General features: G+C 43.0%; 1 protein-coding gene across 1 annotated transcript in view; it reads right to left on the bottom strand.

Annotated features, from left to right (window-relative positions):
• Nucleotides 1–16,223, bottom strand: part of slc17a7a (solute carrier family 17 member 7a) — an 18,632-nt gene extending 2,409 nt beyond the window's left edge. Inside the window, exons 1-10 of the mRNA XM_076995583.1 lie at nt 16,050–16,223; nt 9,734–9,986; nt 5,481–5,599; nt 5,199–5,313; nt 4,343–4,430; nt 3,930–4,016; nt 3,531–3,673; nt 3,153–3,302; nt 2,917–3,049; nt 1,518–1,628 (exon numbers count right to left, since the gene is read on the bottom strand). Coding sequence (XP_076851698.1) covers nt 1,518–1,628; nt 2,917–3,049; nt 3,153–3,302; nt 3,531–3,673; nt 3,930–4,016; nt 4,343–4,430; nt 5,199–5,313; nt 5,481–5,599; nt 9,734–9,986; nt 16,050–16,111 — 1,261 coding nt within the window. The 5' untranslated portion in view covers nt 16,112–16,223. The remainder of the gene's footprint in view (nt 1–1,517; nt 1,629–2,916; nt 3,050–3,152; nt 3,303–3,530; nt 3,674–3,929; nt 4,017–4,342; nt 4,431–5,198; nt 5,314–5,480; nt 5,600–9,733; nt 9,987–16,049) is intronic.
• Nucleotides 16,224–17,537: the final 1,314 nt, after the last annotated feature.

Here is a 17,537-nt window from a genome sequence, read left to right on the forward strand (position 1 = left end):
ATCACTACCACAAAGCGTTTATCATCAATTCCATCTACAGAAACATGTATTTTATATAATAATAATAATAATAATAATAATAATAATAATTATTATTATTATTATTATTATTATTATTATAAATTATTTTTTGGTTAATATTATTCATTGAAATGCTTTTGCAGCCTGCTGCTTGATTTCTTTCAGTTCAATAAAATGGCACCTTTTCCTAAAGTGTTTTTTTTTATCTCATTTTGTTGTACAAATGTTTAAGCTACAAAATACATATTCAAACAGAATAATTTTTCTTGCTAGTGTGAGTAGTGGCGAAGAGACACCAGAGCGTGGTTGTTCTGGAGCAGAGCGAACACACAGCTCTCAGCAAGTGAGAACCAGTAATAAGAAAAGCAGGAGTGGAGTTGGAATCAGAGCCGGAGTCGGATTACAAATGATTACAAAATGATTTGAGTGAGGAGCAGAATTTTCAATTGCTCCACTGAACTCCCATACTCTGATGGGATGGACATATATTTGCCATGGGGGGGTCATTCCTGCTCACACTACTCATAATGCATTAGGTTGGATGATGTCAGCAATGCCCCCCCACCCCCAGAATTGAAATGCAATCAGTGCCACTGTGCGATTGTGATGGTATTTGTCACAGCATTTGTGATTCTTGTAACACTATGGTTAAAGTCTTGGTTTTGTAGACATGTTACACTACCAGGCACCTGGTCCACTCACGCACACACTTGCTTCAGAAAGGACTTGGTGATTCTCTCGAGTTAAAGTGAAATAAAGCAGCGTCAAACCAAACATCTGTAAATGATGAGTTCCTCAAGACAAACGTCTGCAGATACATGCCACATTAGGACTTCCCATTGAAGGAAACTTTGTTACTTTTTCCCAAGATAAAGGAATATTCAAATCCCAACAAACAAGTTCATTTCCCATGGGTACGTTTGGTGGTTATAAGCCGTGCCTTTAATGTAAAGCAACCCAGAAGCTTCTCTTCAGTAATTTACTAGCAAACAGACATACTGCTGTAGTTTTGTTGGTGTTCTCTGATCTGTACTGCTGTAGTTTTGTTGGTGTTCTCTGATCTGTACTGCTGTAGTTTTATTGGTCTTCTCTGATTTGTACTGCTGTAGTTTTATTGGTGTTCTCTGATCTGTACTGCTGTAGTTTTGTTGGTCTTCTCTGATTTGTACTGCTGTAGTTTTGTTGGTGTTCTCTGATCTGTACTGCTGTAGTTTTGTTGGTGTTCTCTGATCTGTACTGCTGTAGTTTTATTGGTCTTCTCTGATTTGTACTGCTGTAGTTTTATTGGTGTTCTCTGATCTGTACTGCTGTAGTTTTATTGGTCTTCTCTGATCTGTACTGCTGTAGTTTTATTGGTCTTCTCTGATCTGTACTGCTGTAGTTTTATTGGTGTTCTCCTCTGATCTGTATTGTTCAGCTCATGTTTAGTATGTTGAAGGATGAAGTGTTTTATATGATAGACCATTTCATGTGTCATATGTGTCAGGTGTTCTAACCTGAGATAGCGAATCCACTGAAGCCAACCGCCAATACAAGGAATGATATGGCAATTCCTTTAGTGTGAGAGAAACCCACAACCAAGAGCAGCGTGGCTTCCATCCCGAATCCTGCACAACACACAGACACACTCACAGCTAACTACAGTCTGATGCTAAACCAGTGAGTCATGTTTACATTCAACACTATCAGGACTGCACTTCTTTCACTGGCTCTAACTCCACTGCAGCTGAATCTGGTAAAAACCGGTCAAATCCACCTTAATCTCTCCTCACTGGTATTTATTTACTGTATTTGTCTTGCATTGTTGCAGGTTTGCACTCATACAGTTTATGTATATAGGCCTGTGTAGTCCTACTATCGGAAGTTAGTGAACTTGTCTTGTGACCAGAAGCTTATCGGTTCAATTCCCAGCTAGGGCATGACTGATGTGCTGTTGAGTAAGGCACTTAAACTCCGCCACTCTGGTCACGTGTGTACTCACGGCCCTCACTATTCACTAGTGTGAAAATCACAAATGGTCATTTTGTTCACTACTTCACTTAAGTAGTACCTTGTATTTTTATTTTACTGTGTGCTGTATATGATTGAAACAACACTTCACTTGACACACATACGATATACATCATTCACACAAACATACAGTATACACACACACACATACATACACCACAATACATTACTACATTCCATGTATTTATTTACCATTAACTTTGGAATACTGAGGTTTGGGATGTGAAGTAGGGATCAGTTTGGGGACTGAAGTAAGCACAGGTTTGGGATCTGTAGTAGGGATTGGTTTGTGATGTTGTAGTACTCAGATGATTCTGTGCTTTCTTGCTATTATCTAACCCGGGATGGATTGGAAAGTGATGGAAGTAAATGAGGTCCAAACAATAAACGGTCATGGTGTAACAATCTGGAACTGCCCAAAGAAAAGAGTAACAGCTCCACTGATGTTAAAAGGACACCTTTATGGAGTATCGAGTAACACTTATGTGGAATATAAAGTAACACCTCTATGTAGTATAAGAGTAATATAGTGTGACTACATAGTGTATGCAGTATACTGCATATATAGAGTAACACCTCTATGTAGTATAGTGTAATGCCTCTATGGAGTTTATGTGAAAGGCCTAAAAAATAAGGCTTTATGGAGCAGCATGATTGATAATGAAGGGTCCACATGTTGTTGGTGCTGTGTTTACCTCTACGCTGCTTTGCTCTGTGTGCTCTATATTTGTGTGTGCAAGTATAATTGTCATGCATCAGTAATTATTGTCCCAGGTGCTAACCCTGGGTCTGACAAAAAAAATGCACTCACTCATGCACTCACACACACCCACCCACCCACACACCCTCTTGCTGTCGCACTCCCACCGTCTCTCTCTCTCTCACCTCCACAGTTCATAAGCTTTCTCACGTTGGTCGTGGTCATTATCTTTCGTGACCTTAAGTAGTCTGCCAGCTGTCCCCCTACCGGCACTACAATAGTCATCACCAGGTGCGGTAGTGCAGACACCATTCCCACCTGAGAGAGAGAGAGAGAGAGAGAGAACAGGGTAGTAAAATTTGCGCTTTGTTCTTGTATGTGCACATATGTGTGCATGTGTGTGTGCAGGTGTGTTCTTCACCTTGCTGATCTCGAAGCCGAACACCTCCTCGAAGTAGGCGGGCTGGCTGATCAGCAGCAGGTAGAAGGTCCAGCTGCGACAGAAGTTGGCCACGATGATGGCGTACACCGGCATGGAGGTGAAGAACTGACGCCACGGGGTCTTAAACTTCTGTAGAGCAACAGAAAGACCACATCACCACCATCACCATAATAACCATCACCACCACTATTATGGCGTACAGGAGTACACGGCTTGGGCGTGAAGAACCGATGCAGAGAGTAGAATCCCATGCGGCCTCCAGCACAGTCCGGACACATAGTGTGTGTGTGTGAGTGTGTGTGTGTGTGTGTGTGTGTGTGTGTGTGTGTGTGTGTGTGTGTGTGTGTGCGTACACACCTGAAGGGGGTTGACTAGTCCAGCTGTCTCACCAATGGCCTCCTCAATGTACTTTCTCTCCTCTGGAGTGATTGTAGGGTGAACTGCTGGACTCTCATAAGACACAAAGATCCAGAAGAGATACCACAATATCCCAAAAGTCCCTAAAAGAGGAGCACAGCGCAGACATGCAGGAGGAAGTAAGGAAAAAGAAAAGATGTATTTCTTTATTGTGTACACAACACACAAAGGCAATAGTTACACAAAAGTAGCAGTCAAACGTTATTTCTTCAATCTCTTGATTAGGTTAAGAAAGTAACTGGCTCATACGTGGAATGCCAGGAAATCTGCAGTATCTGAAGATTACAGTGCATATGTGTTCATGTTTATTTCTGCAACGCATAAGAAGAAGTTTCTTACCATACACATAAAACACAGAGGACCACCCAGTGTACTGGACTAGAATCCCTGCCAGGGGCATTGCAACTACAGCCCCAGCATACGACCCTACACACACACACACACACACACACACACACACACACACACACACACACACACACACACACACACACACACACACACACACACCATTATCACTACCATTGAAAACTTAAAATGCAACAATGATATTTAACAGCCATCACTATCATACATATTACTGACGTTATTAATCCGATTGTTCAGTTGTTTGTGTTTACATGTCTGCCCATTTGAGTACTGTAATACATGTCAATAAAGCCTTAACAGTCCTGAAGGAGGCAGGCCAAAGGAAAACAGCTCAATGCATGGACCAGAAGCCTCAGCTTCTACATTACTGGGAGGTGTCTCACCACAGAATGCTGTTGTGGCCAATCGGCTTCTCTCAAGGGGTGGAGCCCACTTGGCCCAGATCCCATGGCAGGCAGGATATGACACACCCTGTGGGTGGAGCAGTGAGAGGAGATACTACAAGATGAGCGCGAGAGTGTCAAGCATTGAACAACTGGTAAAAAAAAATACAAAGAAAATGATACATATAAATGTCCAGTACATCAGCAAGAAACACATAAGTGTGATTTTGTGGTGTATGTCACTTTTCTTGGAATGGTGCTGTATTCTAGAATTCTGAGCATTTTAGTTTTCTTGTTTTCTAATGATGCCGACGTCTCAGGATGCTCCCATGTCTGGTTCTTCTGATTCTACCCTTTTATCTAGGCTGTTATAATTTAATAAATTTAATTAAAATTAATATAATTTAAGCCCTTGCCCTCTCACCCCCCCCCCCCCCCGATTTACCCCTGCTATGGCTGTATCTCCATGGCCCTGGACTATTACTGACCATCAAGAAGTCTGGGACTCTTAATAAATACACACAAAAATTCCCATCACTTCTTTATGTATCTCTGTATTTATTGTTGTTATGGTGACCGGTGTTGGCCAGAGGTGGATGGTTGAGTCCTCTCAAGGTTTCTTCCTCATGCTCTTAGGGAGTTTTTCCTTGCTCACTTGGGGCTTGGACATGGACACTTGTAAAACTGCTTTGTGACAACAACTGTTGTAAAAAGCACTATACAAATAAATTTTGATTAATTTTTGATTTTGCTTCACCATACTGCCAAGAAAACGGCCAAATGGACTACTGTTGCACAAAGCTTTACCAAGGATGGGTGATGTGTTCCTGATTTCCCATCACCCACTGAGGCATACCTCCACAAGGCCCTGACATATCCTGACCATGATGACACATCCGTAGTGGACGCGTGCCGCTGTCGGGATAAGCATGTTCAGAGTGGATGTGGCCACGATTGCAAAGCCAAACACTCTGCGAGAAAGAGAAATTCAAAATCACCTCAGAACACAAGTACATGGCATGAGGCACGAACATTGTGAAAACACCTCAGCTGCATTAAGACACCTCAGGGGAAATTAAAACACCTCAGCTGCATTAAAACACCTCAGTTGCATGACACCACAGTGGGAAGAACTGACCTGTTGGCAGCAAATTTTTGGCAGATGAACCCTCCTGGAATCTGTGTGACAATGTAACCCCAGAAAAATGAACCATGAATCATCCCCACTGTCTCTGGATCCCATGTGAACTGTGCAGCCTGGAGAGAGAAACAGAGAGTTGGGGGACAGAGGGAGACAGACAGAGTTCGGGGACAGAGAGAGAGACAAAGGGAGGGGTGGGCAGGGAGAGAGCACGGGGACAGAGGAAGAGAGAAGGGAGAGGATGGGTAGAGAGAGAAATTCAGATTTTCTTTCATAATTCCTTAAGCTGCACTGCACAAGCATAAAAGGAAAACAGGTGAGAAAACATTCAAAAGTCATCAGCAAACTGCCAGCTTTGTTCTGGGCACAAAATTACTCTCAAATCAAATCAAATCAAATCAAAGTTTATTTGTATAGCGCTTTTCACAACACATGTTGTCACAAAGCACTTTACAGGATTTAAAAGGTTAACAATACTATGGGTCCAGAACCCTAATGAGCAAGCCAAAGGCGACAGTGGCGAGGAAAAACTCCCTATGATGGTGGGGATTAGGAAGAAACCTCGGGAGAACCAAGACTCAAAAGGGAACCCATCCACCCTAAGCTCACAACCCCATGAGCAAGGCTAGTGCATCTACAGAACCATGATCCCCTGAACCATGATCTACTGAACCACATTCTACTGAACCATGATCTACTGAACCACATTCTACTGAACCATGATCTACTGAAACAAGATCTACTGAACCATGATCTCCTGAACCATGATCTACTGAACCACATTCTACTGAACCATGATCTCCTGTACCATGTTCTACTGAACCATGATCTCCTGAACCAAGATCTACTGAACCATGATCTCCTGAACCACGTTCACCTTTACCATGTTTTACAGAACCATGCACAGATGACTCATTTTGCCATGTTTTCTAGATAGCTAACTTTGTCACCTAAAAATGTAATAACACCAGGATATCCGTATGTATTTGGGCCCAAAAATAAATAAAAGAGAGAAAGACACAAACAGGGAGAGATAGAAAACAGATATTAAATAATATTCTTCATCCAGACACCACACCCATGATAAATTCTGTCATCACTTTCAAATGTATCTCCTCTTCACACAGACCTCATGTACTCCCCTTATCTTACTAAACTGCAGGGATTTTACTTTTAATCTTAAAGATTATTGTTTGGAAATTTCAATCAATTATTCAATAGCTACACTGAAACTAATAAAGGCAGTTTACTTGAGAGTCTGTACTAGTGAAGTGTGCTGGTATGAGTATTATCTGGGCATCTGTGCTGTGAAACAAACACTGCTGCTGAGATATAAGCTTGTGCACTCTCACTGTGTCTCAGCTCGTGCACTCCCCCTGTGTCTCAGCTCGTGCACTCCCCCTGTGTCTCAGCTCGTGCACTCTCACTGTGTCTGCTCTCTTATTCCTGCGGTGCTCACCGGTGTGCTCCCAGCACCTGGTCCCTGCACGTCTTCATATTTCACACACAAATGCCAATGATATAATATTCTGCAGAAATCCAGGCATACAGTGATTGTTCCTGCAAGGCAAGCAGTATTACAATCAAATGAAATACGAACTGTCTCAGGCTTTATGCCGGGAGCATGACTTTTGGGTTGGGTCAGCAAGAACCGTGCACAGAATTCAACAGACTCACATGGTCACATGGTAGATCCTGTATATGTCCTGTACACTAGACCCTGTACATGTCCTGTACACTAGACCCTGTATATGTCCTGTACACTAAACCCAGTACATGTCTTGTACACTAGACCTTGTATATGTCCTGTACACTAGACACTGTACATCTCCTGTACACTAGACCCAGTACATGTCCTGTACACTAGACCCTGTATATGTTATGTACAATAGATCCTGTATATGTCCTGTACACTAGACCCTGTGAATGTCACTGTGTTTCCCTATATGCCACTGTATTTCATTGTATGTCAAATCCACACTTTTTAATATTTTCGACACAAATTATTGTTAAATATAATATCATATTACTGTTCATTACAGTATCTTTCTTTATGAAGATCCTGAGACACTCAACACTGCAGAAGCAGTTTTCTAATGCTCAGCTTGAATCTCAGCAGTGCCACGTGCCTGTGTTATTCATGGCTGTATTCCCAGTCAGGAGACAGTGGAGACATGTAGTGATCCTCTCAGATACCCACAAGCAGCACGCTCACAGAGCTCACGCACACATAGCTCACGCTCATAGAGCTCACACTTACAGAGCTCACGCTTACAGAGCTCACGCTCATAGAACTCACGCTTACAGAGCTCACGCTCATGGAACTCACGCTTCCAGAGCTCACGCTTAAGCACAATGCGACATTTGGAAATGAAAATCTGAAAGAGGCATACAGTATGACAGTGGCATACCTCATATACCTCATACATCATATCTCATACAGTATGACAGTAGCATACCTCATATACATCTATACATCAGCACATCACATCATATACCTGGGTATCTCAGCAGTCCTGGATTAGTGAAATGCATTCATGTTCTATTAAACCCAATTGGATGCTTTGTGTGATTGTTGCAGAGAAGATGCATGTTTACTTCACATTTTATAGACATATCTATAGTTCTATCGGTTCTGGAAATCTATTTCTGATACTAAAATCCTGGAAGAACCAGTAGACGACTCGCTCCCTAGGCTGTGCAGTGTGCTGCTCTGCATTCAGATGTCTAGCTGAGTCATTTCAACAGTAAAATTGCTTTTTGCACTTTATGAACCAGACGAGATATTATTAAAATTGTAAGGGCGGGTTAGGGTGGGTGGGTTGAGTAGGTTTCAGGGTTGGTTGGGTTAGGGTAGGTTAGGTGGGTTGGGTGGGTTTCAAGGTTTGGGAGTGTTGGTATTTTATATTTTGTAAAAATCTGTGTGATCTATGTGAATGTAAATAAATAAACCTCCCTAACGTTCCCTATGGCATGATGAGAAAAATTAATGTCACATGAGTACATTATATACCTCATACGTCATATTCCATACATTGTGAGAATGGCATATTGTCACAACTGGCTCTGCCCACACCGGTCATTGTCTTTGTTTTGTATCCCATTTGGTTCAGTTCACCACACCTTATCGTTTATATCTCTATATACCTTGTATTTCAGGTGTTCCTAGTTTATTCAGTCTTGTTTGAGAATATATACCTTGTGTTCAATCATTGTTTGTGGATCAATCTTTAATTTTTCACATGATTCAGGTCAGTACTTTGTTCTTGTTTGTGGTCTTTCTAATGTGGTTCGTTTTGTTGTGTCTGTTGTATGTTCTGTTCTACCTTTTAAGGTTTGTGTGCATATCTTGTTGATTAGTTTGTCTTATCTTGTTAGTAGGGTCTTTCCCTTTTCTATCAAGTTTGTTTAGGATCAGCTCCTAATAAACTGTGTCTCATAGCTCATCTCACTGTGTGTTTGGCTGCCTCTTAGCTGCGCCATATTACACATATCTAATTAATTCTAAAGGGCTTTGCACAGGGCACTGGAGTTCCTCCACACAAAACTAATTAGAGCATGTCTGTATGGACAGGAGAAGACATTGCCCACCAATCAGAGCATGTCTGTATGGACAGGAGAAGATATTTACCACCAATCAGAACAGATCTGTATGGACAGGAGAAGACATTCCCCACCAATCAGAGCATGTCTGTATGGACAGGAGAAGACATTGCCCACCAATCAGAGCATGTTTTATGGACAGGAGAGGACATTCCCCATACTGTTGCCACAAAGCTTATAATTGTCTAAAATGTCTTCATCTGCTGCTGCATTAACATTATGCTTCACTGGTGCGAAGGAGTTGGTGCTAGCCTTAAATATAGACTCACACCGTTATCCCTCATCCTGCTGTCTCTTCCTGGCATCCACCAAACACAGATTCCTCCTTAACACTGCCAGATAGAGACGTGTGAATCTCTTACATTGTGTATAGTGATCTCAGGCTTGTGATTCCACATGCAGACTGTAATGCTGCTGTGATGCAACGGAGGACAATGTCTACATCAGCACTCAGCAGCCTCACGTGGAGTTTACGTGGTCTGCCGCTTTGGAACGTGGTGTTCTGCTTTGCAACATGGTCTACTGCTTTGTGAATTTATGTTACATAGATACCTTAACATAAGACCTTTTGCCTCTGATGACCACTGAGCAACAAGCATATTTCTGTCAAACGAGCGGTGGGTAAGGCCGGTTAAACCAGCGCTCACCTCAATGATGTGTTTCTTCCCACTGTAGACGGTGTGGTCATTGACCATGCTGACGATGGCCACGCCCAGGTTACAGCGGATTCCAAATGAGATGCAGAAGCCGAGGCCGGAGAGGATGGCGATGATGTAGCGGCGCGGCAGGCCGAAGCAGGTGCAGTCCACCACAGGCGCCTCCCTCTCCTCCACCCGCTCAGGACGACCCTCCGCCGACAGCTCGATAGTCTCAGCATTGTCCTGGCGCTTCTCGAGGATCCTGCATGTGTGAGCGCAGCACATGCCACGGGGAAATTTGAAACATGCTACAAACGCCACAAATAATCACAGAGCACTTATCGCAGAATGGTACCGTTTCTAAACTACGAAAGGTCCAAAAGTTTTTCTGAGGGAGAAGTTTCTTCTAGGGTTGGGATGATGTGTCTACAGAACTACAAATTTGAAAAAAATAATGTGAGCTGAACCTCCAGCTGTCTACATATAACAGAAAACTGCGATCTGTACTGAAGCCCAAGAGATCAAAGGCCAAACCGCCAGGGGCAGATTCCTGCAAAGTTGCACACTGATACGCAGTCCGGAGATGGTGCAGTCCTGAAATGGTGCCGTGGCCCCTGCAGGGTCAGCGTGGGCTTGGTGAAAGCTGGCATGGCTCCATTTCACTGCGTGGGTTCAAAAAGCCCCCCAAACTGGCCTGTTAGTCGCTATGATTTCTGACTCAGACTTGAATGAGGAGGAAAGCTGTATTCGCTTTCCTTATCATACCAACAACCCTGAGATTCAGGAAGGACTCTTCAATCTGAGAGGCTTCCAGGTCAGGGCTCCAGGTTCAGCTTCAGACATCATGGAATATGGTGTTGGTACATCATGCGGGTGCTTTTGAAAAAAGGCTTGGCACGGCGGATAAGAGCTGTGTAGCCATCTACCTAGTACTTCTACTGTAGGGCTGTACATGTAAGCCTGGAACACCTGTAATAGAAAGCATGCCAGAGAGAGAGAGAGAGAGAGAGAGAGAGTGGGAGTGAGAGAATGAGAGAGAGAGAGAGAGAGAGAGAGAAAGAAAATGAGAGATAGAGAGAATAAGAGAGAGAAAATTTGAGAGAGAGAGCATGGGAGGTGTCTCAGTGGATATCAGGACATGGGCGTTAAGCAGAGGCCTGAAGAGAGACCATCTGGGTACTGCAACCTGCCCCAGTACATGCCTGAACTCATGCCCATGCACACACACACACGCGCGCATACACACACACACACACACACACACACACACACACACACACACACACACACACACACACACACACATATAAGAACACCACATCAGGAAGAACAACCCACCACAATATATCTGTTTTGGCTTCGGCATTATTTCAAAAGGCATTGCTGTTATAAATCCACAGATTATTAAACACTCAGCTAATTGATCTCTGTTAATTGAGCAAATTCTCCATAACCTGGTGAACCTGAAACAACATGCAATGATGGAGGAATGTATACACACAAACACACAACCTGACCCTAAATATCACACCCTAAAACTACGTCCTAAAACCACATCCTAAAATGACAACCAAAAACCACACCCTAAAACCACGCCCTAACACCACACCCTAAAACCATGTCCTAAAACCACACCCTAAAACTACACCATAAAACCACACCCTAAAGCCACGCTTTTAAGCCATGACCACTTTTTCTGCCAACTCAACCCTTTCCCTCTTGTCCACACAGACAATCTGAAACTCCACCCACAGATTAAGATTAGTGAACGTCTTCCTCTTTCTGAAATGCATGTGAGTGCCAGAAAGAGGCAAATGTCATGACATGTGTCTCCTCTGTCTCCTCCGCCCCCTCTGTCTCCTCAGTGCTTCCTTTTTTGTGTCTTGTTTTGGCCTATTATACACTGTGTGTAGTGTATCTAGAGTGTAAACACACCACATGTTAATTACTGTGAACCTGGGGAGGAAAGCATAATTACTGCAAAGCCTGACTGAACACTAACCCTGACTGAACCCTATCCCTAACTGAACCCTAACCCTGACTGAACCCTATCCCTGACTGAACCCTAACCCTGATTGAACCCTATCCCTAACTGAGCCCTAACCCTGACTGAACCCTATCCCTGATTGAACCCTAACCCTGACTGAAGACTTTTGGCCAACTGCAGTGCATATGGTACCTGCTAATGAGAAGGTAGCTCCAAGTAGTTTGAAGTTTACTGTGTGTGTGTGTGTGTGTGTGTGTGTGTGTGTGTGTGTGTGTGTGTGTGTGTGTGTGTGTGTGTGTGTGTGTGTAATTTCTCTAATGGTAGACAGGTGGAGAGCAGTGTGTTTGTGTGTTTATTTGGGTTTTTGTATGTGTGTGACTGGGTGGTTTGCCATGGGTGTAAAAACTCTACAGATCACAGATTATATTACAGTCACCACAATGCAAAATATCCAAACCTTAATCTATAGCACACAGCAGAGGTCTATAACAGCTAAATGTGCAAAACTCTGTGTGTGTGTGTGTGTGTGTGTGTGTGTGTGTGTGTGTGTGTGTGTGTGTGTGTGTGAGTGAGTGTGTGTGTGCATATAATTTATCTAATGATAGGCAAGTGTAGATCAGTCTGCTATGTCTACTGATTCCTAGATACCCCCCCCCCCCCCACACACACACACACTGAAGCACTCACAGAATTCCCTGCACTGATAATCCTATGTCAGCGTATAACCATATTGCAATGTTCCTTTTGGTGTGAAAATACTCTCACACACACACACACACACACACACACACACACACACACACACTCTCTCACACACACACACAGACCAACAGTCTTTGTACAACGAGTCACATGACCTGAGGAACAACATTAATTAAGACTGCCGTACACAACGTTTGCCCTTGAAGAAGACACCATGCTTCTTTTAGCTGAAGTTTTATATAGATAAAAAGGTTTATGTAAATGAAGCAAAATAAGTTTCATAAAAGGCCTTCGCTCTCCCCACACTGTTCTCACACTGATCTCTCGCTCTCCCCACACTGTTCTCACACTGATCTCTCACTCTCCCCACACTGTTCTCACACTGATCCCACACTCTCCCCACACTGTTCTCACACTGATCCCACACTCTCCCCACACTGTTCTCACACTGATCCCACACTCTTCTCTCACTGGTCACACACTGTTTTCTCATTGTTCCCATGCTGTTCCCTTTCCACTATTTAGAAATTGTTTATCTGAAATTAGATAAAAACTATTCCCGTTTTGTGTGCTTATCTCTCTTTTTGTGTCTTATTTATTTTCTTTTTCTCTGTCTCTCTGTCCCTCTGTCTCTCTCTCTCTCACTGTCTCACACGCATTCACACACGCACACACACACACACACACACACACACACACACACACACACACACACACACACACACACACACACACAGTTCCCTTTAATCTCACCATAAGAGGATGAAGCTGAACAGTAAAAGATTACATAAACCCCCTGTCCTCTCTCTGTCCATCAGTCCAGCATCCATCTTATCACCATAGTGCTTTGCCCAACTTTCTGTCCGTGCTTAGCATGGTCAGTAGTGTCTGTAGCGTCTGCTTTGGTTAGGAAGCACACACTTCATATGTAGTCATTAGCAGCATACATTTCTCTCCCATTAATTAAACACTGAGTTCATTTGTGATGATACTCAAATGAGTGACAGATTAAACCAGTGAAAATCCACAAATCCCCTTCTCTCTCCTGTCTCCCTTAAGTCTCTAAGCCTTCTATCTATCTATCTATCTATCTATCTATCTATCTATCTATCTATCTATCTATCTATCTATCTATCTATCTATCTATCCATCCATCCATCCATCCATCCATCCATCCATCCATCCCCCACTCTGTCTGTGACTACTTAAAGCTCTTTTAAACAAAACCCCGCCCCCACCCCTGCCTCCCCTAAACAGATTGTGTCGCAGTGGGACTGTGTTACCCTGGGAGAGACCCCCTCCTATCACACGCACACACACACACACACACACACACACACACACACACACACACACACACACCCTAACAACATGACCTTCACATGCTTCTCTCTCTCTCTCTAAGTAGAAACCTCTTTAGAAATGCATAATAATAGTGAAATGATCAGTTATTGGTGTGTTAAATAATACCACTGTATAGCTGCTGATGAAGGATGGGGGGAGGATGAAGAGATGAACAGGAAGAGTGTGAGTGTGAAAGAGTGAGTGATAGAATGAGGGGGAGGAGGTATGGAGTGATGAGGAAGAGTAGTGTGTCAATTCCAGGTGGTGGGTCAAGGCGCACAGCAAGGTGGAGAAAAGGTGGAGTAAAGGTGGAGTAAAGGTAGAAGTGCAGGTGTCAAGCATGGAGAGATGGATGTAGTGCCAGAGAGAAGGAACGGATGGAGAGACGACTGTGGTCGCAATAGGAAGTTGTGTGAGTGCAGGTGTGTGTGTGCTCGGGTGGAGGTTGGGCGGTGCTGTTGTGCGGGGGAACAGGAGGAGCAGGGGGAGTTGTTAAATGATTAATCAGCTGCTAATGACACTGCTCTCTACATCACAGCTTCGTTTGCTTCATAACACACACACACACACACACACACACACACACACACACACACACACACACACACACACACACACACACACACACACACTCTACTCCAAGACACATCTCTCATGTGAACATATGTATATATCCATTTATCTATCTACACAGCATTGGAGTGACACTGAACTGGTGATGTAACCTTTCACTCAAACACCATGGAGGAGAGTGTATGACTGCCCTCACAGCCTCAGGGTCTGGATGGAGTTGTAGGTGGATTTTGGTGGAACCAGGAATTCCACAGTATGGAATCACAGCTACAGATTTGCAAACACTGATGAAAATGTTTCATTAGAAAATGGAGTTTGCCCGTGTGCTAATACAAATTGCCCCTTCCCTAAATTTAGCAAATTAGGAACATTCATGTTCACATGCTCAGTCGCTGTCAATCCCAGTTTGCGGCCCACCGCGTGGAGTGACGTTTGTGGCGTTTACGCAGAACAAGGAGCGTGCACGGGGCGATCGAGAGGAAGAGATACAGGATGCAGAGATTTGTGCGCACGTTGACTGTGCATGTGTTTAAAAATGGATTGAAATCTGTAGTCCCTGCCGCAAAATATAGCGGGCTGCTTTAACTGATCGAGAACAATGAAACATACAGTATGTGCCATTTGAATCATTACAGGTGTTATATTCTCTAGCAAAGGTATGATTTATCATATAGTGTTAGGCAAAGCAGAAAGCTTGTTTATCTGTTTTTAAACCGAATTTTGAATTCGACGTCCCTGTTTATTTCAGGATTTTTTTTACCTAAACTAAATCAAATTCTTGTAAATGATTAATTAAACGTGATTTTAAAATATTTTTGCTATTTACAATATTTGCTCAGAAATGTGAACAATTAAAGTATATTTTGAACAATAATGCATAGTGATTATTGTTTTAGTTTTGTGTTTTAGTTTAAACCGAAACCCTTTGAATACACATTGGTTAACGGCCAGAATGCACTAGAATGATTTCTGAGATGTCTAAGGTTTCTTTCTTATTGCCGTTTATGAAAAAAAACATGACAACGACACTTAGTTCTTTTAGCCGACAATTAAAACTGACACCTCGTTTTGTTCTTATTTGCCAAAGTTGACTGGTTCTTCAAAACCGTGCGCAATAAGCATCTCCCAAGGGTCCGCTCCGTGTGAGACGCCAGCAGTGATACCTCACGCTTAGCGGGGATGATGACGTGACGGTAAAAGTGAACTACTTTCTCACTGCACAACGCACAGGCGAGATGGAGAGACACTGGCCGACGCCCCGCGTGTACCGGCCTATGTCATCCATCTGGACAATCTTCGGCTGCGCCGGTATGCGCGCATGGCAAACGGAAGATTATGTAAGAACAGCTCTGACTAAGATCACGACATTCTCGCACCCAACTTTAGTCTACACACGCACATACACACATGCACGCGCAAAGGGAAAGACAGGTACGGCGGCTTAGTTTCCGCCTGATGAACGGAACCGTTATGTTGCTAATTGTAGTCAGTGCCGGTTAACAGCAACATATTCCGCCCATAATATTGGGAGTCCCAGATATTTGTAGTTTATGCTGAGAGAATATTAGTTGCAAATGTCCATGCTGTGATTCACTCTTGAACACTAGAGTGTTGGTGAATAAAGTGTTAAAAGAGAATAAAGTGTTTGTAAAAGTGTATGAAGTAAAAGTTCGCGTTTCCTTCACCACTTAACGGGATGTAGATTAAATTCGCTCTTACCTATGTATCTTTGCCAGGGTCTCTCCTGCTACAGCTCTGAAGCGGTCTGGACGGAACTCCATCCTTACGGCTCCCAAATCCGCCCGTTGTGCTGCTGTCCCGTGCGCACTGCCGCCGCTCGAACACGCTGGCACTGGATCTTTCTCACCCGCTCACTTACTCACGCGCTGCTTTCCGCTTCCAACTGTCAAACCGGTTGTCCAGCCGCCCCCCCCCCCCCCCCCCCACACACACACAACTCCCACCTCCACAGACACGCGCGCGGCGAAACATCACCAGTCTTACCCAACTCTCTCGCAGGTCCTGAACTGGACTGGATTTTTCGCCAAAAATGACACTTTATGTGTCAGTCACTTGCGTTTGTCACTCTCAGATAGTATCTAACTTTTATCTGGAGTTCAGCATATTAAACTAGGAAAAGACTTAATATATTTTTTTTATTCATTAAATGTTTAAGTTTTGACCTCGGGATGCAGAAAAGCTTTTATATGCCCTTTATAAAGGGCATTCATTTAATGTTTCATTAAGCGGTGCCAACATCTAGTTTGCTTTGCCTTCCTTCTTGTCAGTGCGCCCCATTTCTGTGTGATTATCCACAGGGTGATCTCCATCTCAGACCAATCTGCAATTTGTAGTTAACTGTCTGATTTTTATAAAGCCAATGTGAAACATCTGTTATAAAGAGGCCAATGTAACATATTTTAACCGAATCAGTGGTTTAACTAGAGATCAGTGAGTCGAATGATAGTGTAACACGTTTTCATTTGCTTATTAAATATATATATATATATATATATATATATATATATATATATATATATATATATATATATATATATATATATATATATATATATATATTTTAATAATTTCAGTCATCTTAACACTGGGTTTTGATCTGCAATATTCTTTTTGCGGTAAGAATGGCGAAAAACTACCTTCCTTTACACCTTAGGTGCTCATGGGCACCCGGTGATACGAAAATGTTTTCTACCGCCACCTCGTGTTTTGTGTGTAAACAACAGCAAATATGCAATCCGGTCAGGTGCTGGCGCGAGTGTGTAACTCCAGTTACTGGAGTAACTCTAATTAATTCAATTGCTCTGTCATGACCAGGAAGTGGTTGGGGTTATAGAATGTAGGACAAACTTTGCACTTTAACATATATGTGTATTTGTTAAAATGCCCCACGCAAAATGATTAAATCTTTCTCTCTCTACACCACACACACACACACACACACACACACACACACACACACACACACACACACACACACACACACACACACACACACACACACACACACACACACAAACCAAGAGGATATGCTTGAACTGAGAATATGCACAAGAATAACACGCAGGCACCTGTTGAATGACCTAACCTGAATGAGGACTCAAACTGATTTCAGTAGAGACTAAGCATGTGCACAGCTGTTCACAGAATTCAGTATTTCAGTATTCAGTATATGCAGCTCCTTGACTT

This window comes from Brachyhypopomus gauderio, chromosome 2 (assembly GCF_052324685.1).
Source record: "Brachyhypopomus gauderio isolate BG-103 chromosome 2, BGAUD_0.2, whole genome shotgun sequence".
In the NCBI taxonomy this organism is placed as follows: domain Eukaryota; kingdom Metazoa; phylum Chordata; class Actinopteri; order Gymnotiformes; family Hypopomidae; genus Brachyhypopomus; species Brachyhypopomus gauderio.